Raw genomic sequence first — 27,954 nt, forward strand, 5'->3', positions numbered from 1 at the left:
TTTGGGGAAAAAAAGAAAGGCATGTAATACAGACAATATTTTTAACCTACTTTCTTATTTGCCTTTTCTCTCTTTTGGAAAAGTTTTTTTTTTAAAAAAGCGGTAGAGCAAGAAAATAATGAAAATTAAAAAACTGAAAATCCAAAATCCAAATTGAAATGATCATGTGATTCAAAATGTGGAAATGTGAGACATTATTCAAAATTGACCATTTGTGACTGAACTCATATTACCTTACAAGAACATAGAACTACAGATTAAATAAAATTTCAAATGTTTTGAAACCCAGGAAATACAGATTTTAACTTGCGCCTCTGAAACAAAGCACCCATTGTGGCTAACTAGTGAAAGAACACATTGGTCCAGAGAAAGAAAACAAGCCAGAGAATGACTCCGTTGCCTAGTGGTTAAAGCGTTGACGTGGGAGACCCAGCATCCAGTCCCTCTGTGCCAATGACTTTTTTTCCACACACGGGAACAGCTTCAGCAGGAGAGAGGATATCGGCTCATGAGGATATGGAAGTAAATGTGGAGTGGTTTCCAGGAAAGAATAGGAGGCTGCCAGATTCAGCAGAGTGTGGAGGAAGATAGATGGGACACAGTCTACTACCACAATTCCTTTGTTCCCAAGTCCTATGTGCCTGAATGGAGCTGACTCAACTCAGAGTAACCTGCAGGCTATGAGCTTGTCACAGGAGGAGGTCCTATACGACCATGTGACAGCCATCTCCCAGTTTCACCAGACACAGAGTCAGCAGTTCCTGCTGGGATATTCATCAGTCTGCCTATATAAAAGGTGGGTATAAAATAAGAGGGCAAGTGGATGACTCCACCCACCATCTGAAATGGACAGGTTCTGTGAGTGAAACTTCTCTTTGAGCTTTTTCAGAGCGATGGGATACATTATTCTTTTGGGCACATCTTACTGTATCAATGGGCTTTCGTGTTTCACATCTTTCTCTCTTATCGTCTTTCTCTTTTTGTCTTTTGCTTCCTCACTTTCAGTTGAGCTTCTCCCAGAATCCTCAACTCCTCTTTAAGTGTGAATTTAGGAGGAAACAAACACCAGTGTGGTATTTTCGGTTGCACTTGGCCTCAGTGACACTGTGGGACGCAGGTATAGCTGATCTGCACTTTCCATGGCTGTGGCTCAGTGATTAGATTCAGTTAAAACATTAAGAGAGCAAATTATATGTTCACCAAGGGAAGGGACAACAGTGTTGTAAGTCAGTGCTGAACGTATTTATTTTTATACAACAGAAAAGCCTTTGAGATTTTAAATACATTTACTCAAAAATCAAAGTACTGATGATGCTGTTGACGTTCTTGTGGGGGTTCTAAGGAATTGTTCCCTTGAGTTAACATGGCAAGGGTGCTCCCAATTGCAAGCTGTTTTTCCTCACAGTATATGTTAGACGCCCTGTTTATTTCTTGTCCAATGTCCATTTGGAAATGTGGATGGAAGAGAAATGCAAATATTATTATTATTACGGTTATTATTTTATTTTTATTTTATTTATTATTTATTATACCTTGGCTGACTGTTTTCACCTGCAACTCTTACAGTTAAATTGTACGGTGTATTTCACAGTCCTGAATTAATCTGCATTTAAAACTCTAGAAAACATGACCTCTGAAGGAAGATTGGAAAAAAATGGGTTTGTTTAGTCTGGAGAAGAGGAGACTGAGAGGGGACATGACAGAACAGTTTTCAAGTACATAAAAGGCTGTTACAAGGAGGAGGGAGAAAAATTGTTCTTCTTAACTGGCAAGAAGCAATGGGCTAAATTGCAGCAAGGGAGGTTTAGGTTGGACATTAGGAAAATGTTCCTAACTGTCAGGGTGGTTAAGCACTGGAATAAATTGCCTAGGGAGGTTGTGGAATCTCCATCAGTGAAGACTTTTAAGAGCAGGTTAGACCAACACCTGTCAGGGGTGGTCTCGATAATACTTAGTCCTGCCTTGAGTGTGGGGGACGGGACTAGATGACCTCTCGAGGTCCCTTCCAGTCCTACACTTCTTAGATTCTATGATTGCTATCATGTCCTTTTATGGTTGGAAGGGCTCCATGAATAGGACATGGTCTGTCCATTCTTTGAAGATAGCTGAGTCAAAGCATGTTTCTGGAAAACTAAGTTAATTTTAATGCTGGTCAAAATATGTCATTTGAAGAATATTTTTTTTAGGAAAATTTACCTTAGTTCTAAACAAAAAAGTTGATGGGAAATGTTTAATTGTCTTTTAAAAATACATTTTAATTAAAAACGGAGGATTGGATACATTCTGCTTTTCAGCAGCTGAAGCTGATTTGTAACATCTGAAACAAGTAAAGAAAAATGCATGTCTTGTGACCATTTCCAACTCGCATGAGCGTCCTTACACCTCTCCCACCAGGAAATCCCTGCGGTTCCATGACTGAGGTCAGCTGGGGAAGGAGACCTAGGAGGGAGGATGTAGTGAGTTCCCTCTCTCTGCGACTGATAGAAGGTTTAAGGGACTAAGAAGCAAACAGGAAGCCTCTAAGGTGAGCCTGATGCTTGAGTGGCTGTCAGGAGCCATTGAGGGATGACAGCCTTCCTGCAAAACCCTGGGAAGGTGGGGAGAATTGAGCCAGGTATAGACTTTAGGGTGGAGTGAAGCAGAGGAGACTGAGGACAGATGTGCATGGTAGCATGCACATCTGGACAGAAGGTCAGGCCACTCCTACAGACAAAATAGGTCAAAGGAGACAGGAGGAAAACTGAAGCGTAGTTGCCTCAATGTCTCATACGGCCACAACTGAGCGTGGTGCACTGGTGCCAGAAACAGGAGGCCCAGGAGTCCATGCCCCCCCTCCACATACACACATTTTAACAAAAGAAACATTATGCGCTGTGGGAATAACATGATTATACTGCTAAAGGTCAAGATGCACTATCCCCTTCAGTGTCACTGCAAATAAACAGGCGTGGTGGCAATCCTCCAGCCCGTGTTTCAGCCTATCACATCGGAAGATATGGATAATTGCAGAGTAAGAAGAACATAATAATTGTCAAGAGTATCGATTGCTTTAACCCAGTCCTTCCTGGTTTTGCTTTTTGCTAACAGTTTCAACACTGTAATTAAAAACACATTACATGGGTGTTTATGGCTGTGGTGATCCTGTACCATTTTTGGTTTCATGGGATAGTTATTTAGAATATAAAAACATAAGAACAGCCATACGGGGTCAGACCAATGTTCCATCTAGCCCAGTATCTTTTTTTCCGACAGTGGCCAATGCCAGGTGCCCCAGAAGGAATGAACATAACAAGTAATCATCTAATGATCTGTTCCCTGTCGCTCATTACCAGCTTCTGGCAAACAGAGCCTAAGGACACCATCCCTGCCCATCCTGGCTAATAGCCATTAATGGACCTAACCTCCATGAATTTATCTAGTTCTTTTTTGAACCCCGTTATAGTCTTAGCCTTCACAACATCCTCTGGCAAAGAGTTCGACAGGTTGACTGTGCGTTGTATGAAGAAATACTTCCTTTTGTTTCTTTTAAACCTGCTGTCCATTAATTTCACTTGGTGACCCATAGTTCTTGTGTTATGAGAAGGAGTAACAGGATTTGTGGCAGGATGTAGCCCTGTATCCACACCCTCCATATTATTATGGTAATAATCTTTGTACCAAGTATGTCTTTTAAGGTATCAATTGAAAACTCATAATTTGATGATTAATATTGTCCTGATAACTTACGTGTGGCAACATTTTCATGCAGTTATAAGATTCCACTGTATGGTGTTTTTAACTCATGTCCCAGACTGAGGTTGGCAAACAGCTCTGTCTCAAACAGAGGATTGTGTGTTCTGCTTTATTTGCATTGAAGCAGTGAACAGAGTCATCAAGCAGGAAAGGGAGATAAAGGAAGCTCAAAAAGGTGAGGAAAAAGCAGCAGAGTCACCAATGCTGTGAAATGTGGGACCTCCATGCCTTTGTCACCTTCAGTTTAGACCAGTCAAAAACTGATAAGAGTGGAAAATGTGAGTGTTCACTAGGAAGGAGCTTTCCATTGAGAACATCATAATAATCTTGCTTTGAAAACTGCGCTGACAGCCTGTGAACTTCCAGACAGAGTTCCGAGTGTTGATTTGATTTTAAAGCTGTAACGGGTTAGGGGACTGGTGACCTCATGCACCACGTATTTCTTTGTGTGATCCTTCTGTAACTGCACTCCACAGGACACAGAGCTCCTTCATGGTCATCGAGAGGGGGAATCACAGCTTTCCATTTTGAAAAAACAAAAAACTTATCTTGAATTGTGGAAAGCAAAAGCAGAACTGAGGGAATTTTTTTAATGGCATAAGGCAGAGACTCTGGTTAGGTTCCTCAATTCACCTCATGAAGTTAAGTCTTGAAGACCTTGTTCAGTCACATTGTCCACCATGGATGAATTTCTCCTGCATCCATTCGCACAGATCATGGCTGGCCCCCAAAATCATCACATCCCTGTGGTATGCACAGATCTAAGTGAATCTGTGGGGCCCAGGACCCTCAGTGGTAGACTGGGTGGTGGGCCATGTGTGGTACCAGCCACTAACAGAAAACAGGATACTGGGCTAGAGGGACTATTGGTCTGACCCAGTATGGCCTTTCTTATATTTTCCAGTTTATAAGAATGCATGAACTGTGAGAGGATTTGAGAACTGACTTCCCTTCTCTGGGTTTATATGCTGATTGTATTGGATTGTAATAACATTCCTGGTTTGTTAATATAACAGAGCTCTGCATTTGAGGTTGTTAGCCTCTTCCTAGAGATGAGGAGTAGCATGTCAGTGATGTTACTAAGCTGCATGGTCTCAGAGAGTGAGTTTGCTTCAACATGGGTGTTTTCTTTGCATCTCTGTTTCTAGTATTTCTTCAGCTCTTCCTCCTTGTAGCAGTCCTGAGCTCAGACGGTATCCCTCACAAACTGAAGGAGTGGGAAAAATGCTTTATTGACTCTGACTATGAAGAACTGGTGGATATTGCCAAAAATGGGTTGGAAAAAGCGTGTTGTTCAAAGAAGGTGGTGATTGTCGGGGCAGGAATCAGTGGACTCACTGCTGCCAAACTGCTGAAAGATGCTGGTTGCAAGGTAATTATAATGACCAAGAGGAGCCAGAGACAGGCCAGGGAGGCAGTGCTCCTCTGAAATAGTCTTATCATTCCTTTTTGATAGCGTAAACAATGCTGAAGAACAAAACGATGTGAACTGAAGTAAACTGGGTGACTTGTGAAGGAAAGAGAGAGAAAAATCTATTATTTTGATTTCCAGACAACATGTTCATTGTCTTGAAGTTAAGGTTATTAGCGAAATAATAGCATAGCTGTATGAAAAATAACACTGCAGCTAAAAAAACCCTAATCCGTACCTTTTATGGAAATGGTGATTAGTTAAGTAAATGTTCCAAAAGATTCAAATGCCCTAACAGTTCGCATATTTCTGAAAAAATTCTCTACCTGTGAAACCTGATATTAACTATCTCATAACAACTTTAACTTTCACTCTTGTTTGTTTGTTTGTTTGCTTTGTTTTGTTTTTCCATAGAAAAAGCTACTGTCTTGGGCCATGGGAAGGACCCAAATACATTATCCCTATAGATTGCCTAAACATCCTCTACTCCCCCTTCTCAAAACCACCCAAGAACTACAGCCCCTGAGTCTGGAAAAGTCAACAGAGATAGCTTGTGTATTTATATTTGAAGTGCTTAGTTGATGTTGTTGGTTTAAAACCTCCCTCACTGAAAATCTGGCATTAATAATGAATGGAAAAATCACTATTACTGTGAAAACTTCCATACTGGAATGTGTTCCTTGAGTACCCAATGCAGGAATACAGCCTGATTCTGGAAGCATGGTTGAGCACATGCTTAACTTTAAGCCTATGCTTAAGTCCTATGAAGTTGAAATTCAAGTTGAGCATATGTGTACCTGCTTTTCTGAATCAAGGCCTGTATGCTTACATATAATCTGAAATTACTTTGATAAAACATTAATGTTCTTTCTTTGATGGCCGTTTACAAACGAAAGGATGTGGGATAAATCAAGCCCTACCTACAGCCACTAGGTACCAGCAAAGGACTGAAAATCATGACCTGTGTTTTGCCCCTAGGTCCTGATTCTGGAAGCCAGTAACCGCGTGGGAGGACGTATCTTGACCTATCGAGAAAAAGATTGGTATGCGGAGCTGGGAGCCATGCGTTTGCCAAGAGACCATAGGTAATACACAGTTGCCCTCCTCACCCGCCAGCCTTGTTCAGAACAGTGGAAGCCCCATTTTAAAGACTTTTATGATAATTCCAAGAAAAAAAATCTTTGAAGGCTCAAATTTGGGTAGGTTAAAATCTCCCTTTGTGTGGACTAATTGCATTGCATCAAATAGTCAGTCTGTGTGCACGGACTGAAATCTCTATGGAGCTGTAACTCTTCCTGCATAGATGGGATGGGACTGGGTGGGCAGAAGTGCAGAGTGGGTTGAATTATGACAATCTACTCCACCAGCCAAAATGCCAAGTGGCATTTTTTCAAAAGTAAATTGTTTAGTGCATTGTTTTGTTTCAGTTTTAGCAAAATGTTTCATGACATATTTAACTACAATTTTTATTATGAACATATTTATCATCATTATTGAACTAGTTATCCACATTTTTCATCTACTGCAAAACAGGGTTGAATGTGAATTTAGCAAAATATAGATTTGGGGTCATATGACACACAAATAATGTCATTTACCTAGGTAGGACTGGGCCATTCATGCTCGGGACCATATATGTTATGTTATGACCATATTTTCATATATGAACATATAAAATTCTTTCTCATTTTGGAATTTTTCTCTTTTTACTCCTTTTCTTTTCTTTAGGGTTGTGCGTGAATTTATTACCAAATTCAAACTTAAACTGAACCCATTCTATAATACTAATGACAATGCCTGGTATTTGGCTAACAACATCAGGGCAAGATCTGGAGATGTTGACCGAAACCCTGATATCTTGCAATACCCTCTGCTTCCCACAGAGAAAGGGAAATCTGCCAGTGAACTTTATGACCAGACACTGGATACGGTATGTGTGTTGTGGAATGGACTTTTGTACTGTAGGTCTTCACTTCAAAGTTAGATTTTGGTCCTAAACCCCATCTCATCCACACACAAAACCATCTTGCTCAACTTAAGTGGTCCTTTCAACCCAGGCTAGCTGGCATTGCTTCAGGGAACAGGTGCTGGCTTTCTCCTTTCCCTGGGGGTGCTCAAACCCAGATCAACCCCACACCCTGCCCCCACTGCACCCCTTCCCCCCTTCCCCCATGCTCCCACCACTGCCCCACCCCTGCTCCACCACAGGCCTCACCTCCACTGCACCCCTTTCCACCAAGGCCCCACCCCCACCCCACCTCTTCCTGTCCCCACTCTGCCTCCGCCCCACCTCTTCCCACCCAGTTCCGGCCCCTCTCCCAAGTGCACCCTCTCCCCCAGTGCCTCCTGCACACCATGGAGCAGCTGACCACAGCAGGCCAGAGGCACGGGGAGGGATGGGGAGGAGTTGATCGGCTGGACCCACTAGCGGGCCGGAGGTGCTGGGGTGTAGGGGGTGGCAGCTGACTGCCGGTGGGTGCTAAGCACCCGCTATTTTTTTTCCATGGATGCTCCAGCCCTGGATAAGGTATGCTCCAGCCCTGGAGCACCCACAGAGTCAGTACCTATGGCTGAGGGTATGAGTTAGAGCTAAGGGTCTGTGTTCACTTGAGCTAGTAGGCAACTCAGTGTGTGCAGTGAAGGTGCAAGCTAAAACCCTTGAGTTCTGATAGTCCTCCAATGCCTTCCCACAATCCCCACCCCCGGGTGCCCAGAAATATAAACTAGTTCTGGGAAAGAATCATAGAGTGGCTCAGCTTACTACGGTACAGAGAACCACGGAAAATGGCCCCAGAAGTCCTAGCAGTATACACATGGGTGAATGCGTCACCAGAGAGGGTGCAGTATCTCAACTGAGAGGAACAGACCCCTATTCAAATCCCCACTGCTGATCAGATAGAGGGAAGACTTGCACAAGAGGTTTCCCACATGCTTGGTGAGTACCCAAATCCCTGGGAAAAGCTATGAGGCTGGTGCTATTTCAAGACACACCTTCGGCTCCTGACTCTAGGAGAGGCTTCAAGTTGAGATCCCCAAGCAGAGATAGGCCTTGAACGCCCTGGGAGGGGTAGGGATTAGGACACACCCCTCTCTTTGGCATCTCTCGTTGGCCAGTTTAGCTAGCTCAGCCTGCTTGAGCCTTTTGTGGATCCCATTCTTAGGTGCCTAACCTTTCTTCCACCCTTCATTGTGTAGGGAGCCTGAGAATGTGTGTGAATCCCAGTGATTTTCTAGACACCTAAAAGTTAGGTGTTGAGACACGTAGCACTGCAATGTCTATATCCATTTGTGAATCTAGCCTCTTGCGATATTTCCAAAAGATCAGTGTGATTTCAATAGGATTAAAGACACATAGGTGCTTTTGAAAATGCCAGTAGATGCCTATCTGCCTCTTTAAACAATGAAATACATTTGAAAATCTGGTTCTCTTTTTACCTTTAGGCTCTGTCTACCGGATAGATCTTACAGCGGCACATCGCAGCTGTGCCACTGTAAGGTCTCCTGTGTAGCTGCTCTACGCCGGCAGGAGAGAGCTCTCCTACCGGCATAATTAAACCACCCCCAATGAGCTCTCCCGCCGACATAGCGCTGTCCACACCAGTGCTTTTGTTGGTGAAACTTTTATCGGTCAGGAGGGGTGTTTTTTCAGACCACGGATGGATAAAAGGTTGACCAACAAAAGTGCTACTGTAGACATTGCCTTAAACTATTAATTTTATTGTTCAAAAAGTCTGAGCGAAAGCAGTTGAGACAGCTGGAAAACTGCAGGAAAGGAAAACAAAAATTACCGCTCCTTATCCCCATTCATAGGCACTGACTCAGTGGGTGCCCCAGGGCTGGAACACCCAAGTTAAAAAATTAGCGGGTGCTTAGCACAGTGCCAGCAGCCAGATCCCCCCTCCCCCAGTGCCTCCTGTCCACCGGCGGCACCACTGATCAACTCCTCCCACTCCCTCCCATCGCCTCTCACCTGCCTTGAACAATTGTTCTGAGGCATGCAGGAGGCTCCTGGAGGGAGGGGGAGGAGTGGCGATGGGGCACACTCAGGGGAGGGGGCAGAAAGAGGTGGGGCAGGGGTGGGAAGAGGCGGGGCAGTGGTGGGGGCTTGGGGGAAGGGGCGGAGTGGGGGTGAGGCCTGGGGGGGGTGTCGAGCACCCACCAGCTAGAGGAGAGGTCCGTGCCTACGTCCCCATTAAAAAGATCTTGTTAACAGCTCTTCCACCTGAGCAGTCATTTCATGTCCTGCTCCATGGGCATATGCACTAGGATACCACCTATAAGTACGTGATCGCAAACAGGGAAAATAACCAATCTGCAAAGGTAGAGCTGTGATTGTGAGACTAGCAACTGTTTGCCTTGTTGCTCCCCAGGTGACAACAGACTGCAGAGCTTTGAAAGAGAAATATGACTCCTTTTCCATCAAGGTAATTGAATATGGCATTCCAGTATCCTGTGCCTGATTTCCTAAAGCTTTCCTCACACCAGCTAATGCAACACCTTGTGGGATAGATTGTGCCATGTTCACACAGTCCATGGTAGGAGGTATTATATCTGAATCCTCCTACACCTCCTGGCTATGCGGAGGAAACACTCTTGCCTCATGGGGCCTTGCATACTTTCCCCTGTGGTCCTCCGGGTTCTGCATTGCGGAACGGGGAGGGCAGGGCCACGGACCCATATCTTCTTTGCCTACATTGGTCAGTAGAAAGCAAACGGTCTCTGTGCTCCCATCGGTCCTGTGTTTGTGTAGTGAAGACAGGACCCTCCTCCATACCTATGTAACCAACGTGGTATCTCTTCTTCTCACTCTGGGTCTCTGAGTGGCATCCAGCTGTGTGTCCTCATCCATGGTTATTTCAATGAGGCACCCTTCCTCTGTGTACCTGCCCATCATTATTTTTAATCCATACGAAAGTGGCTCTCAACCTTTCCAGATGACTGTACCCCTTTCACCTGATTTTCATGCATACCCCAAGTTTCAGCTCACTTAAAAACCACTTGCTTACAAAATCAGACCTAAAAATACAAAAGTATCACAGCACATTATTACTGGAAAATTGCTGACTTTCTCAATTTTACCATATAATTATAAAACGAATCAATTGGAATATAAATATTATACTTACATGGCAGTGTGTAGTATATAGAGCAGTATAAAGAAGTCATTGTCTGCCTGAAATTTTAGTTTGCACTGACTTAGCTAGTGCTTTTTATGTAGCTTGTTGTAAAACTAGACAAATATCTACATGAGTTGATGTACCCCCTTGGAGATCTCTGTGTTCCCCTAGGGATACGTGTACCCCTGGTTGAGAACCACTGCTGTAGGAAGTGTGACCTGGACCATGGCTGTTTAATCAAAGGCAATAAAATCTTGCTATGGACACTCTGAATGAAATCCTGCCCCCACTGAAATCAATGACAAAGCTCCCATTGATTTCACTGGGGTCAGGATTTCACCCAGTGAATCAAAAGGGATGGGGGATTGTGTCCTGAATGGGATCATCCGCCTTACTCCAGTGATTGGTTATGAGGAAGCTGACAACTCACACAGGAGGGTAGTTGATGTTTGGGATGGTATTCCAGTCACCTGGGCCTCTAAGGCCTTGTCTACACTAACACTGGAAGTTGATCTAAGTTACGCTAGTTAAGTTCCGTAACTCAAGTTCACGTAAATGACATTGACTTCTGTTGGGTCTGTGCCGTGCTATGTTGACAGGAGACACTCTCCCATCAACATAGCTTCCGCCTCTCGTTGAGGTGGGGTACTGAAGTCGACAGAAGAGCGCTCTCCCGTCGACTTATCGCATCGTCACCAGGCCCGCTAAATCGACACCGCTGCATCAATGGCAGCAGCACCGATTTAGCGTGGTAGTGAAGACAAGGCCTAAGTCACTTTGTTTCTCCCTGCCTCCAGCTGGAGGAAGTCTTTGTTGTGGTAGCTGAGTGGCAGCTCCCTGACACCACCAGCCTTTCAGTCACACAAGCTTTCTCCTCTGGGCCGGGCCAGTCGTAGCTTTGCCTTGCGGGTGGTTAACAGTATGTGAACCCCAATCCCCGAGACTCATTCCCCTGTGATATCCAGTCCCAGCCGCGGGCTACTCACAGAAATCCCAGCTCCCCCGCAGTGTACCTCAGTTTACCAGTTTTACTTTAAACCACCACTCCTGTAAACCACATAGCCCTGGTGAGCACTTATAAAAGAATGAAAGAAGGTTTGTTTGAGAAAGAATAAGTATTTAACTAGAATTGAGAGAAAGTGATTAGAAGCAAATGGCTAGAATATAAAAGCATAAAACACAAAGCTGGGTGTACCCTTCTCAATAGTTACTTTTCCAATACACTAAAGTAGGCTTCCCCTGCAAAGCTCAGTCTGTTGCAAAGTTGGCTGGGTTCACCAGAATCAGCATCAAAATGTTCATGCAATGCCCCTGCTCCTTAAGGCAGGGGTCCCCAAACTTTTTATGTCATGCTCCCCCTTACCCATAATGTAATCTGTCTGCACCCCTTCGGGGGCCGAAGGCTGGGAGCCGGGGATCGGGGCCAGAGCTGTGACTGGGGTTGGGGCCAGGAGCAGAGCCACTGCCAGACCTGGAACCGTGGCTGGGAACTGAGCTGGAGCCGAGAGCCGGAAGCCTGGCTATGGTCCCTGGCTGAGGCCAGGGCCGGGCCATGGTCGGGGGCCGGAAGCCAAAGCCAGGGCCTCAGCTGGGGTTGGGGTTGGGCTGGAGCAGAGATGGGGGCAGAGTGGGGCTGGATGGTGCTCCTTCCCTGCCCCCAATGGGGGCTGGCCTGGGCCCCATCAAGCCCCCCGCACGTTCCTCCATGCCCCGCTAGGGGGGGCATGCCCCACAGTTTGGGGACCACTGCCTTGAGGGGTTTTCTCAGTGAATGAATCCAGAATGCCTTCCCTGACACTCTGTTTATACTGAAACAGTCTTTTGCCTTGATTCATAGCCAGGGCCATCTCCTGCCTGTTATAATGGGTTTTTTTTTTTTTGATAATTTGTTCTGGGATGTGGCCAGGGTAGTGAAAAGAACCTTGCATTACCTACTGGCTGACTGAGGGAGGGGAACAAGTCCCTCTGGTTTGAATGAGTTGTCACCTAGACACAGTACCCCGGTGACTAATTTTTACCCCAAGTCCATCAAGCATACTTTCAGTATAAATACTTTATTCCTTAAATATTACCCATACATACATCTCGCCACGATTATGAATCTTGACAAGTTGTGAGCTTTCTGGAGATACCTTACATGTTACTATTCATAGATAAATAGCTTGTAAGGTGTGTTTGGTGTAGTCAGTTTGTCAGGTCTGAGCTGAGAGATGTTTGCAAAGAACAGGAGACTGTTTGCCAAGGGGTCTCTGTATCTCTATGGGTGTGACCTTTGGCTAACCCTTACGGGTACTGATTAAGTCCTATGTTCATCTCGTCAGCTGTCATGGTTCAATGTGGATATGATATGCATGCACTTTCTGCCCTTCCTCTCTTCCCCAACCAGGAATATTTGATTAAAGAAGGAAAGTTAAGTAGAGGAGCCATTGACATGATTGGTGACTTGCTGAATATAGATGGTAGTTTCCACATGTCTTTTCTGTACTCGGTCATGGATGATATTGCATTCAAAGAAGGGTAAGAAGAAGAGTATCTTTAATTACTTGCTTTATATGGAGAAGAACATGTATCTATGGTAGGATCTGTCTATCGATCCATCCATCTTCTGATATAATGAGGTTGATAAGAAGATAGATGTATCTCATCCATCTATCTGTGCGGCCAGTTGCCTTCTTTCAAGTAGGCACTGATGGTCTGAACTGTCACAGAGGGCAGGTGTTCATTACTATGTTTCTCTAGCCATACAAGGCAGGGAACACTTTCACAAGGGATGAGATGGACATTACTGAAAATGTCTAATGGGGAGCGTTCCTATGGAATTCACTAATTAACTTCTGACTGAGGGTACCTGTATTAGTGATATCAGAGCATCACTCTGTTGTATCGAGGGAACCCTTTGGTCAAATGATCCAGAATTGGGATTACTAACCCTACCCCGTCCCCAGGAGGCACACCTAATTCTAAGGCAATCTCAGTAATCATGCAGAATTTAGATCACGTCGAAGAGTGAAGCTTTAAACAGAAAGCTTGTCTTAACCTTAACTACCGCAGACCTGGCAGTTGCCTGTAATAAAAGAAGCCGGAATTGAAGTAGTCACTGGGGGAGGAGGGGACGGAAGGGGTAAATTATATCTTCAGCTAAGCAGCTCCTTACAGATCCGCTTATTATTTTTGTGATATTCATTCAGAGAACTGTTAACAGAAGCTGTAATTCTTCTACCATCATCTCCCCCCTCCCCGCCCCCCGCCCCGCTGCCTTTCTTTCAGTTTTGATGAGATCACGGGGGGATTCGATCAGCTTCCAGAGGCTTTCTACAAGACTATGCATTGGGATATTCTATTTCAGTCCACAGTGGTGAAGATACTACACAACAATGAAAAAGTGAGAGTGTTTTATCGCAGGCCACGCTCATCGCTCCCCTCCTCAGTGACGGCCGACTATGTCCTTGTCACAACCACCGCAAAAGCCTCACGGCTCATTAAATTTTCTCCACCTCTTTCCTCCAACAAGACCCATGCCCTGCGCTCCCTCCACTACTCAAAGGACGTGAAGATTTTTTTGGTCTGCAGGGAAAAGTTTTGGGAAAAGGATGGAATCTATAATGGGAGGTCAATCACTGATCGCCCCTCCAGATTCATCTACTACCCCAACCACAATTTCTCCAGTGGGGTGGGGGTGATCCTGGCTTCCTACACTTGGGATGATGATGCTGAATTCTTCGTTCCCCTCAGTGATGAAAAGTGTGTTGATGTGGTGCTGGAGGACCTGGCAGAAATCCACCAAATGCCCAAGAATTATATCCAGAACGTCTGTGATAAACATGTGATCAAGAAATGGGGCCTGGACAAATATTCAATGGGAGCATATGTTTCATTCACCCCGTACCAGTTTGTCGACTACTCCAAAGCTTTGTTTCAGAATGAAGGGAGGGTCTATTTTGCAGGAGAATACACTGCTCACCCTCACACCTGGATCGAAACGGCTATGAAAGCTGCTGTGAGAGCAGCCAGAAACATCCATGCTGATATCAGTGCATCACCTAAGTGGCAACAGAAAGAGCTGAGGGAAAATTAACTGTAAAGGATTTCACAAAAAGAAAAGGAGTACTTGTGGCACCTTAGAGACTAACCAATTTATTTGAGCATGAGCTTTCGTGAGCTACAGCTCACTTCATCGGATGCATACCGTGGAAACTGCAGCAGACTTTATATACACACAGAGAATATGAAACAATACCTCCTCCCACCCCACTGTCCTGCTGGTAATAGCTTATCTAAAGTGATCATCAGGTTGGGCCATTTCCAGCATAAATCCAGGTTTTCTCACCCTCCACCCCCCCACACACAAATTCACTCTCCTGCTGGTAATAGCCCATTCAAAGTGACAACTCTCTACACAATGTGCATGATAATCAAGTTGGGCCATTTCCTGCACAAATCCAGGTTCTCTCACCCCCTCACCCCCCTCCAAAAAACACACACACAAACTCACTATCCTGCTGGTAATAGCTCATCCAAAGTGACCACTCTCCCTACAATGTGCATGATAATCAAGGTGGGCCATTTCCAGCACAAATCCAGGTTTTCTCACCCCCCCACCCCCATACACACACAAACTCACTCTCCTGCTGGTAATAGCTCATCCAAAGCGACCACTCTCCTCACAATGTGCATGATAATCAAGGTGGGCCATTTCCAGCACAAATTCAGGTTTTCTCACCCCCCCACCCCCATACACACACAAACTCACTCTCCTGCTGGTAATAGCTCATCCAAAGTGACCACTCTCCCTACAATGTGCATGGTAATCAAGGTGGGCCATGTCCAGCACAAATCCAGGCTTTCTCACCCCCCCTCCTTTTTTTTTTTCCCCAGGGACACACACAAACTCACTCTCCTGCTGGCAATAGCTCATCCAAACTGACCACTCTCCAAGTTTAAATCCAAGTTAAACCAGAACGTCTGGGGGGGGGGGTAGGAAAAAACAAGGGGAAATAGGCTACCTTGCATAATGACTTAGCCACTCCCAGTCTCTATTTAAGCCTAAATTAATAGTATCCAATTTGCAAATGAATTCCAATTCAGCAGTTTCTCGCTGGAGTCTGGATTTGAAGTTTTTTTGTTTTAAGATAGCGACCTTCATGTCTGTGATTGCGTGACCAGAGAGATTGAAGTGTTCTCCGACTGGTTTATGAATGTTATAATTCTTGACATCTGATTTGTGTCCATTTATTCTTTTACGTAGAGACTGTCCAGTTTGACCAATGTAAATGGCAGAGGGGCATTGCTGGCACATGATGGCATATATCACATTGGTGGATGTGCAGGTGAACGAGCCTCTGATGGTGTGGCTGATGTTATTAGGCCCTGTGATGGTGTCCCCTGAATAGATATGTGGACACAGTTGGCAACGGGCTTTGTTGCAAGGATAAGTTCCTGGGTTAGTGGTTCTGTTGTGTGGTATGTGGTTGTTGGTGAGTATTTGCTTCAGGTTGAGGGGCTGTCTGTAGGCAAGGACTGGCCTGTCTCCCAAGATTTGTGAGAGTGTTGGGTCATCCTTTAGGATAGGTTGTAGATCCTTAATAATGCGTTGGAGGGGTTTTAGTTGGGGGCTGAAGGTGACGGCTAGTGGCGTTCTGTTATTTTCTTTGTTAGGCCTGTTCTGTAGTAGGTAACTTCTGGGAACTCTTCTGGCTCTATCAATCTGTTTCTTTACTTCCGCAGGTGGGTATTGTAGTTGTAAGAAAGCTTGATTGAGATCTTGTAGGTGTTTGTCTCTGTCTGAGGGGTTGGAGCAAATGCGGTTGTATCGCAGAGCTTGGCTGTAGACGATGGATCGTGTGGTGTGGTCAGGGTGAAAGCTGGAGGCATGTAGGTAGGAATAGCGGTCAGTAGGTTTCCGGTATAGGGTGGTGTTTATGTGACCATTGTTTATTAGCACTGTAGTGTCCAGGAAGTGGATCTCTTGTGTGGACTGGACCAGGCTGAGGTTGATGGTGGGATGGAAATTGTTGAAATCATGGTGGAATTCCTCAAGGGCTTCTTTTCCATGGGTCCAGATGATGAAGATGTCATCAATATAGCGCAAGTAGAGTAGGGGCTTTAGGGGACGAGAGCTGAGGAAGCATTGTTCTAAATCAGCCATTAAAATATTGGCATACTATGAGGCCATGCGGGTACCCATAGCAGTGCCGCTGATCTGAAGGTATACATTGTCCCCAAATGTAAAATAGTTATGGGTAAGGACAAAGTCACAACATTATGAATGTTTGGTGAAGGTACAAACACATGGGGATTGCGCTGCTAATCATCGAGTGTCCTTATTGTTGTGGTTGTGCTGATGGTAGCACCTAGGTGTCCGGCTGTGAGAGTCACTCGAAAAACGCAGAACAAAAAAAAGAGTGCCTGCCTGTGATGGGGTGTACAAACTCCACACTGGGCAACAAGGAGCTAAAAGGATTATTTGGGGCTCAGCCAGCCCTGCCCTGCCATACCTGCAGCAAATGTTCCATCTGCTGGAGGCATTACAAGGCAAGGAATTAGCTCATTTGGGTGGCAGGACTGGAGGTGAGCAGACCTGTAGCCCACATCTCCAGCAGCACAGAGCAGAGGGAAGCCTAAGACTCTGACACAGCTGCCCAAAGCACGCCCCCCCCCCCCCCGAGGATAGGGAGGACCCGCCCCAGAGACAACCAGAGAGGGAAGTATCCTGTGGACCTTGCACTTTGGTAACCCCCTTTACTTATTGTGGTTTGGGTTTCCCCACCAGGGGAAGGTGTTGAACTAAGTTGACCCTGGGAGAGAGGGAACGAGAGGAAGAGGACAGCCTTAAGCAGCCTTGGTTGCCAGGCTGCTGGTATCCTAAATGGCCCTAGGTCAGAGTTGACTAGCTCAGGCTCCCCTCCCCAAAACCCCCTTGGCAGTCTGGGGTTGTGACTATGACCAGTAGGCCACGCTCCCCAACCAGACTCTGAATGAGGACCATTACACTACCCCGCAGAGCTTACAATCTAATTATAAGACAAGCTTGATACAGACAGATGGGGGTGAGGGGAGGGAGCACAATGATACAATGAAACAATCCGGCCCTAGATTGTTACTTTAGGTGAAGCCCAGATGGGGCGGTGCAGAAACTGTCTAAACCAACAGCAGACTGCTATGCTCAGTTGCTCTGTGACATCAGACTCTTCTGGCTGCTTCCCCAGTCTGTTAACATTATCTTCGGCCTATCCACACCAGGACACTCAGGGAAGTTAAAACCAAGTTACTGCAGGTATGATGTTAAAGCCCATTAATATGCATTAAACAGCTGTGTGGACACTCTTATTCAGAAATAAAGTAGCGTTAGTTCACTGTAGCTTAATCTGCTTTTGTTTTAACATATTCCGGAAGGCTACTAGGTATCATTGAGCAACCTTTATTTTGCATTAACAGAGTTTTAGGGCATTTAATATCAGTCCAGGTTCTATATATATGGTAAATATAGAGAAAAATCAAGAAAGTTCAATAGCGATATGCTCAAAGAATGTGGGACAGCCCCATTTTATAAATCTAATTAAATTAATTACTAAATGTTAATACCTAGCTCTGATGATGTGGTTTTCATTCATATATCTCAAAGTTGGTAAGTATTATTAACCACATGTTACAGATGGGGATGCTGAGTTACTGGGATGTGATGTGAGAGAGCCAGGAATAGAATCTTCTTCCTCTCTCTCTCTCTCTCTCTACTTACCAAATAATTTAATTTAACTTTCTTTCAAAAGTCCTGCTCTCCATTCTCTGAGTCCTGTATTAATTGCTTTCTATGCTCCTGTTTCCGACTCACCTCTGAAATAGGTATAGCCTATTATTCTTCTTAGGATGTTCTCCCCTTTTCCTTGCATACTGAGGTCTACATTTTTCCCTCATTCAACTGACAACTTGCATGACATTGATCAGATACCATTTGTCATAAAAATAAAGGGAAGGGTAACCATCTTGCTGTATACAGTGCTATAAAATCCCTCCAGGCCAGAGGCGAAACCCTTTCACCTGTAAAGGGTTAAGAAGCTAAGATAACCTGGCTGGCACCTGACCAAAATGACCAATGAGGAGACAAGATACTTTCAAAGCTGGAGGGGGGGACAAAGGGTCTGTCTGTCTGGGTGATGCTTTTGCTGGGAACAGATCAGGAATGCAGACTCAGAACTTCTGTAAAGTCAGTAAGTAATCTAGCTAGAAATGTGTTAGATTTCCTTTTGTTTAATGGCTGGTAAAATACTCTGTGCTGAATGGAATGTATATTCCTGTTTTTGTGTCTTTTTGTAACTTAAGGTTTTGCCTGGAGGGATTCTCTATGTTTTGAATCTGATTACCCTCTACGGTATTTACCATCCTGATTTTACAGAGGTGATTCTCTTACCTTTTCTTTAATTAAAATTCTCCTTTTAAGAACCTGATTGATTTTTCATTGTTCTTAAGGTCCACGGGTTTGCGTCTGTGTTCACCTGTACCAAATGGTGAGGATTTTTATCAAGCCTTCCCCAGGAAAGGGAGTGTAGGGCTTGGGGGGATATTTTGGGGGAAGACATCTCCAAGTGGGCTCTTTCCCTGTTCTTTGTTTAACACGTTTGGTGGTGGCAGCATACGTTTCAAGGACAAGGCAAAGTTTGTACCTTGGAGAAGTTTTTAACCTAAACTGGTAAAAATAAGCTTAGGGGGTCTTTCACGCAGGTCCCCACATCTCTACCCTAGAGTTCAGAGTGGGGAAGGAACCTTGACACCATTCATGACATTAAAGAACTGGAATACACTTGAACTAATTAAGCCAGCTGAAATTCATTACCAGCTATCTGGGTGCCCCCTTGATCTCTGCCCTTGGGCTGAGTCTGAGGTCTGGTCAGCACTAGGAAATTGGGTCAGTATAACTACTTTGCTCCAGGGTGTGAAAAATCCACATCCCTGAGTGATGCAGTTAAACTAACCTAACCCCCAGTGTAGACACCTCTCGGTAAATTAAGAATTCTCCCATTGACCTAGAGGTGGATTACTAACTCCGATGGGAAAACCCCATTCATCAGCGTAGGTAGCATCTTCACTTAAGCTCTGCAGCCACACAGCTGCATCGGTGTAGACAAGCCCTGAGTTTAGCTTGGAAGGGGAGTGGGACAAGTAGCTTTTTGTCTCCCTGATCTGGGGGACCTCTCTCTGCCAGGCCAGTTATGGAGTAAACTAGAGGAGGATCACACCTGCTATGCCTTATCCCAGCTGGCAATGACACACAAGGGTATTCAAAGACCTCTGCGGTGTAGAGATCATCCCCTTTTTGCCCAGCCATGCTGCCCATGCCAGTCGGGGGAGAAAAGGTGCTGAAGATTGTGCTAGAGTGTCTCAGAACTATGAGAGGGTTTCCTATGCAGGGGATGATCCTGTGGCCAGATCCACTGAGTTTATAGCCATTTTGTACAGCTGGACTGCCGAAACGTGGCTGCAGCATGGCCCTAAGTATTAACTTGGAACTCCAACAGAGCTTTTCATTGACATTTTGCATCAAGCAGTCGGGGCATCATATTATAACTAGAGTTTGTCAACCCACTTTTTTTTCCATTGAAAAATGGGGGTTTGCTTGAGCCAGGCCACAGCTTCATCTTGGATTAGATGAGTGAGGGGAAAACACAACATGTGCTGGAACCCCTATCATATTGCAACCCAAATACAAAAGAAGTATCAAGATAAAGTTATGGCCCCAATGATCCGAACACTTCTGAGCATGTGTATAAATTCAGCAGGACAAATTTATGTCTAAAGTTACTCACATTAGTAAGTGTTTGCCTAAAGTTGCCATCACGTATCCGTTATGTCAATACATTTTACCTTGCAGGGACATTAAAATTAAAAGAAAGAAACATGTATTGGAAACCCAGTTACTTTGGCATCTTACTAATAAAGCAGTCACTTAGATAACAGCTATGGAAATATGCACACAAGGTGAAATTCACCCCAAGCAGAGGGACAGAACAAAGCCTTATGCCACACTTAAGTCATACTTAAGCCCTGTAATAGTGGTTATTGAAAGGATCAGTCCTGTTGGTTTAGAACCTTATCCGGTGGAGAGACTTATGGAGACTATAGTGGGTGATGAATTAAGCCCATTATTGACTAAAAGGGGTAGCCAGTTGTTTGACTACACTCATGTTTCTTTCCAGAGACCAAATAACTAAATTTAGCCAAATTTAATGTTTAAAGACAAAGCAGTACGAAAGGAGACGTACACACCCTGCTTCCAGGAAGCAAATTCTTCCAGGGTGTTCCCCTTACACAGAAGGCTTGCTTCAAAGAGAGGCATTTCAGCTAGCAGTCTGTATAGTGTAATTTTACAAGTCACAAAACTTTCTATGAGTCACCAAAATCTAGCCCTCCAGTTTGGCCCAGTTCCTAACTTATTGTTCTGTATCTTCCTTATCTCTGTTTTGGATACTAGGATTTCAAGGTACTGGAAGGTACCTACCTATATTTACCCATATCTTATTTTGATTACTAAATTCCAAGTGCTGATGAGCCATAAAACTACTCTCTCACAGTTCTTGGTACAAAGGATTCCTACATCTTTGCTTGGACAAGTTTCCTGTTTTTTAATATCAAAGTTGACTTCAGCTTTGCAAAGTGTTGTTGGGATTACTTAGCTTGATGAACAGAATTGTAGGAAGAGCATAATACATTTAGTTAACATAACTTCCCAACACTTTATATATATAAATGTTAATACCATGCACATAATACCTATTAGCATGGTGTACACTATGCCTAACATATATGTATTGACTAACACAAGGTAGTTTTGGAGTATCTCAACTGCACATTAGTAAAGGCTTTCAAGAGGAAATATGGTCCAGTATTTAGGGCACCATCATATACGGTAGGATGTCTGAGTTCAGATCTCTACTTTAGCCTTCCTGAGTGACCATATGCAAGTCACTTCGGTTTTCTGTACTTCAGTTCCCCAGATGTAAAATGAAAATAATAGTACTTCCCTTCCTCAGAGGGCTGCTATGAGGATCAATATATTAAACATGGTGAGCTGCTCAGATAATTGGGGACTTATCTGAACCTTAGACAGATTTTTTCCTGTGTAGAGGGACATCAAAAGTATGGTCTATAAGCCACTTAAATCCCACTTCAAACTCAAAATAGCCTGGTGCTGGGTCTCTGGAGAGGGGTGAATTTCACTCACAAGTGCCAACATTGACCATAAAAGTCTTTCCTGGAAGCTTTTGTATTTCTTTTTTACTGACTCTCCAGCCCTTTAACTTTACCCAGTGAAACTTCCTGGAGTGACGACTTACTACAGGTCTCAAAACCAATAACTAATGAAGCCCAGTGCAACTATTTTCCAGTTAGCAACAACCAACAATAGAAGAGGGAATTAACAGAAGTCGGTGGACCTGTGCCTGCTTTGATCAGAGTTGAATTTAGTTCCTGAGGCTTTTGCTCTTCAAGTACTATATTTATTAAGTAAATCCCAAGATTAGTCACATTTACTTCAATGGGACTAGCCATGTGAGTATTGTTAAACAAGCATTAACATCACCTTGCTACAGGCCTGTGCACCGCTGGAATAGCACTCAGTTTTGCAAAACAGGGTTTAAGGGATTACATAACAGTCCGCCATGTGCAGGGGTGAATTTTCCAGTCTGCAGAGAATGGGTTCTACAGATGGGGCGGACTGGAGACTGGGATACAAAATGCTCAGTAGCACTGTCGCCTTCCAAAGCCCTATCGGGATATTTTCTAAGACTGTAAGTGGGGAAGGGACAGAGAGGTTAGTGGGGGAACAGGCAATGTGGGAACTGGTGATAGCCCAATGGAGCCTGGCTTTCAAAATTGGAGTAAGTGGATAAAGCTGAGAAATATTCTGCAGTCAGGAGGTGTCTGAACGGATGACCCTGGCCTCTACAGAGAGCTAATGTCCAAGCAAGAAGCAGCTAACTCGATGCTCCTGAATTCCACCCATCTCCCAAGATCCATGTGAATCTCCAGAGATCTGTGAATTGGGTGTGTCTGTGTGTGGTTGGGTGAGAGAAGACCCCTCTACTGACTCTGAAAAGGAGGGCCAACCCCACTCCCCTTTTTTGCGGTCTCTGCCCGGTCTGATCTCATGGCAGAAGAATGCAAAGGACCACAAGCAGAAACTTGCCGAGTTGCAAAACGTGTGCATTGGGGGGGGGGGGGGAGGGAGAACAGCTGAGGACTACATTTCCTCCTGTAACTGTGTCTTAATTAAAGACTTGGTAGAGTATTCCCCAAAGCCTGGTAAAGTTTAGATACATATTTCCCCTTAGATTGTTAATTTTGAGCTACTGGGGTGATGTAATGGTCCCAACCTTAACTCAGACTATTTAAATATTGTATGTTCTTCCACCAGTTATTGTTCCTTTTTCTTCAGTAAGGAATCGACTGGGGTAGCTTTAGACGTAGGTTAGAGAGTCAGATTTAAAGTGTCTCATGCAATATTTTTGGTTACCGATTACAGACTGCAGTTCTTACAGCCGGCGGGTTTCAACTTGACATTTTCTAACCTATTTTAAAAAAAAATCATTAAGGTTTTTTGTGAGAGCAGGTATAAATATTTATGGTATTATTTATTTTTTCAGTATAAACGGAATACATGTCTTAAAGATTTTAAACTAATTTTCTTCCTTAGAATAATATTATTGCCCTAGGCTGGAAGAATGCCATGTTAATTGGAGTGCTCATTACATATGCCTCTTATAAGACAGTATTTTGACATTTCTCCAACAGGAACTATAAAGGTGACAAAGAAGAGATTGATGTGGATTGCTTATTTATGTACTTGTTGCAACTATTTTCAGTTCATTTTCAATTTTTAAGGTCAGGCTTGACAAAGCCCTGGCTCGGATGCTTTAGTTGGGGATTGGTCCTGCTTTGAGCAGGGGGTTGGACTAGATGACCTCCTGAGGTCCCTTCCAACCCTGCTATTCAATGATTCTATGATTCATAAATGTTTGTTGGTTATGAATGACCATATACCAGAATTATGGGGAGGCAAATGCATTCTAAGACTATAACACAATGTGGGACAATACAACAACAGTTTTCTTTAAAACAAATGGTGGCATTTTTCCAAAAGAGGTGAACTTTCTCTCCTTTCTAGATTACTCACACGACAAGATGGGATATAGGGAGGTAAGCAGTTACTGTCTTCTTATGTTTCTAGGCTATGTGTTCAAACCTTCACAGCTTTGGCCGTTGCTTTGTTCTTTTGAAGAGCACCATTCTTACACAGAAAATTTCTCATACCAGACTAGCAGAGATGCAAGTATACAATTTTTTTATCAAAAGATATTTTCAAGTTATTATTCTCACCATGATGATGATGGAGCACACACATAACCTTGGAGAAAAGCCCGCTATGGTTTTGAACATTCAATATTTTAATTAAATCATTAAAATTAGAAATGCTACTTAGAATAAATTAATCATTATAATTATCATGAATTGTAGTAGCAACTGATTACATATAGGGCCTTAAAAGATATTAAATACATACTGACTACTTTTTATGATAGCATATGTTACATTTGAATTTCTCATTCATTTGAAATCTGGCTCTGATGAAGGGAACACCGTGGAATTTATATGCCTTACAGTTCTGCTTCTTATAGCCAGTCTGCACTATTAGTATCTGCCTGTGGTGAAGGAGGGGCACATGGAATGCCGTTCCAACTCCCAAAAAGTGCCGGAATGGCATTCCACATGAGTCGAGCGTTGTTTCATTACTGACTTGTCCGGAAACTCTCTCCTCATGTTTCTAATCCAAGTGGACTCCAGACCTCGCACCCCCATGTACTTTTTCCTCAGTCAATTGCCCTTCATGGGTATCTGTCAAACCCTAGTCATTGTCCCTAAAATGGATAGGCTTCCAGTCTCTGGGGAACATTATTTCACTGTTTGGATGTGGGCCCAGATATTTCTCATGCTGACCATGGAGGGAGCAGAATGCCTCATTCTAGCAGCCATGTCTTCTAAGTAAAGATAATGAATACAATTATTGCTATTGGTGGAAGTAGTCATTGTCATAGTTTATGATGTTTACATATAAGGTGTGACACCTTGATCTACTGAAGCCACTGAAAAATACCGCAATTGACATCAACAGGACAAGAATTTTTTTCAAGGCAATTTTAGTGCCATTAAAAATCCCAAATACATAGAGATTAATTTTTATAATATATCATACATTTTCATTTCTTGTGCTTCTGAAACCTTGTCCAGTTGAAGGATCCCACTGTTTTGTTTTGGATGTTTTTTTAATGTACTGCACAATATGGTGTCTAACACCCAGTTTGGGATATCTGCTCTTCAAAGAAGGACTTCCAAGTCTCTGATCAAGCAAAGATTTACACTTATCCTTAACATTGCACACTGGGTGTTGTCCCATTGAACTAAACAGGTCTACTCACATCCCTAAAATTATTCATGTGCCTGGGGCTTTTCAGGACTAAGGTCTATAAGCCACTTAAATCCCACTTCAAACTCAAAATAGCCTGGTGCTGGGTCTCTGGAGAGGGGTGAATTTCACTCACAAGTGCCAACATTGACCATAAAAGTCTTTCCTGGAAGCTTTTGTATTTCTTTTTTACTGACTCTCCAGCCCTTTAACTTTACCCAGTGAAACTTCCTGGAGTGACGACTTACTACAGGTCTCAAAACCAATAACTAATGAAGCCCAGTGCAACTATTTTCCAGTTAGCAACAACCAACAATAGAAGAGGGAATTAACAGAAGTCGGTGGACCTGTGCCTGCTTTGATCAGAGTTGAATTTAGTTCCTGAGGCTTTTGCTCTTCAAGTACTATATTTATTAAGTAAATCCCAAGATTAGTCACATTTACTTCAATGGGACTAGCCATGTGAGTATTGTTAAACAAGCATTAACATCACCTTGCTACAGGCCTGTGCACCGCTGGAATAGCACTCAGTTTTGCAAAACAGGGTTTAAGGGATTACATAACAGTCCGCCATGTGCAGGGGTGAATTTTCCAGTCTGCAGAGAATGGGTTCTACAGATGGGGCGGACTGGAGACTGGGATACAAAATGCTCAGTAGCACTGTCGCCTTCCAAAGCCCTATCGGGATATTTTCTAAGACTGTAAGTGGGGAAGGGACAGAGAGGTTAGTGGGGGAACAGGCAATGTGGGAACTGGTGATAGCCCAATGGAGCCTGGCTTTCAAAATTGGAGTAAGTGGATAAAGCTGAGAAATATTCTGCAGTCAGGAGGTGTCTGAACGGATGACCCTGGCCTCTACAGAGAGCTAATGTCCAAGCAAGAAGCAGCTAACTCGATGCTCCTGAATTCCACCCATCTCCCAAGATCCATGTGAATCTCCAGAGATCTGTGAATTGGGTGTGTCTGTGTGTGGTTGGGTGAGAGAAGACCCCTCTACTGACTCTGAAAAGGAGGGCCAACCCCACTCCCCTTTTTTGCGGTCTCTGCCCGGTCTGATCTCATGGCAGAAGAATGCAAAGGACCACAAGCAGAAACTTGCCGAGTTGCAAAACGTGTGCATTGGGGGGGGGGGGGGGGGGGGGGAGAACAGCTGAGGACTACATTTCCTCCTGTAACTGTGTCTTAATTAAAGACTTGGTAGAGTATTCCCCAAAGCCTGGTAAAGTTTAGATACATATTTCCCCTTAGATTGTTAATTTTGAGCTACTGGGGTGATGTAATGGTCCCAACCTTAACTCAGACTATTTAAATATTGTATGTTCTTCCACCAGTTATTGTTCCTTTTTCTTCAGTAAGGAATCGACTGGGGTAGCTTTAGACGTAGGTTAGAGAGTCAGATTTAAAGTGTCTCATGCAATATTTTTGGTTACCGATTACAGACTGCAGTTCTTACAGCCGGCGGGTTTCAACTTGACATTTTCTAACCTATTTTAAAAAAAAATCATTAAGGTTTTTTGTGAGAGCAGGTATAAATATTTATGGTATTATTTATTTTTTCAGTATAAACGGAATACATGTCTTAAAGATTTTAAACTAATTTTCTTCCTTAGAATAATATTATTGCCCTAGGCTGGAAGAATGCCATGTTAATTGGAGTGCTCATTACATATGCCTCTTATAAGACAGTATTTTGACATTTCTCCAACAGGAACTATAAAGGTGACAAAGAAGAGATTGATGTGGATTGCTTATTTATGTACTTGTTGCAACTATTTTCAGTTCATTTTCAATTTTTAAGGTCAGGCTTGACAAAGCCCTGGCTCGGATGCTTTAGTTGGGGATTGGTCCTGCTTTGAGCAGGGGGTTGGACTAGATGACCTCCTGAGGTCCCTTCCAACCCTGCTATTCAATGATTCTATGATTCATAAATGTTTGTTGGTTATGAATGACCATATACCAGAATTATGGGGAGGCAAATGCATTCTAAGACTATAACACAATGTGGGACAATACAACAACAGTTTTCTTTAAAACAAATGGTGGCATTTTTCCAAAAGAGGTGAACTTTCTCTCCTTTCTAGATTACTCACACGACAAGATGGGATATAGGGAGGTAAGCAGTTACTGTCTTCTTATGTTTCTAGGCTATGTGTTCAAACCTTCACAGCTTTGGCCGTTGCTTTGTTCTTTTGAAGAGCACCATTCTTACACAGAAAATTTCTCATACCAGACTAGCAGAGATGCAAGTATACAATTTTTTTATCAAAAGATATTTTCAAGTTATTATTCTCACCATGATGATGATGGAGCACACACATAACCTTGGAGAAAAGCCCGCTATGGTTTTGAACATTCAATATTTTAATTAAATCATTAAAATTAGAAATGCTACTTAGAATAAATTAATCATTATAATTATCATGAATTGTAGTAGCAACTGATTACATATAGGGCCTTAAAAGATATTAAATACATACTGACTACTTTTTATGATAGCATATGTTACATTTGAATTTCTCATTCATTTGAAATCTGGCTCTGATGAAGGGAACACCGTGGAATTTATATGCCTTACAGTTCTGCTTCTTATAGCCAGTCTGCACTATTAGTATCTGCCTGTGGTGAAGGAGGGGCACATGGAATGCCGTTCCAACTCCCAAAAAGTGCCGGAATGGCATTCCACATGAGTCGAGCGTTGTTTCATTACTGACTTGTCCGGAAACTCTCTCCTCATGTTTCTAATCCAAGTGGACTCCAGACCTCGCACCCCCATGTACTTTTTCCTCAGTCAATTGCCCTTCATGGGTATCTGTCAAACCCTAGTCATTGTCCCTAAAATGGATAGGCTTCCAGTCTCTGGGGAACATTATTTCACTGTTTGGATGTGGGCCCAGATATTTCTCATGCTGACCATGGAGGGAGCAGAATGCCTCATTCTAGCAGCCATGTCTTCTAAGTAAAGATAATGAATACAATTATTGCTATTGGTGGAAGTAGTCATTGTCATAGTTTATGATGTTTACATATAAGGTGTGACACCTTGATCTACTGAAGCCACTGAAAAATACCGCAATTGACATCAACAGGACAAGAATTTTTTTCAAGGCAATTTTAGTGCCATTAAAAATCCCAAATACATAGAGATTAATTTTTATAATATATCATACATTTTCATTTCTTGTGCTTCTGAAACCTTGTCCAGTTGAAGGATCCCACTGTTTTGTTTTGGATGTTTTTTTAATGTA

The 27,954-nt window shown here is 43.5% G+C and overlaps 1 protein-coding gene across 1 annotated transcript; it reads left to right on the forward strand.

The window, feature by feature from the left end:
* The first annotated feature begins 845 nt into the window (after nt 1-845).
* On the forward strand, nt 846-14,335 carry LOC125621793 (L-amino-acid oxidase-like). The gene is made up of 7 exons (XM_048819106.2): nt 846-858; nt 4,881-5,104; nt 6,122-6,228; nt 6,872-7,073; nt 9,514-9,567; nt 12,647-12,777; nt 13,528-14,335. The coding sequence occupies exons 1-7, from the start codon at nt 846-848 to the stop codon at nt 14,333-14,335; spliced, it is 1,539 nt and encodes a 512-aa protein (XP_048675063.2).
* The last annotated feature ends 13,619 nt before the right edge of the window (nt 14,336-27,954 follow it).

This window comes from Caretta caretta, chromosome 14 (genome assembly GCF_965140235.1).
Source record: "Caretta caretta isolate rCarCar2 chromosome 14, rCarCar1.hap1, whole genome shotgun sequence".
Taxonomy (NCBI): Eukaryota; Metazoa; Chordata; order Testudines; family Cheloniidae; genus Caretta; species Caretta caretta.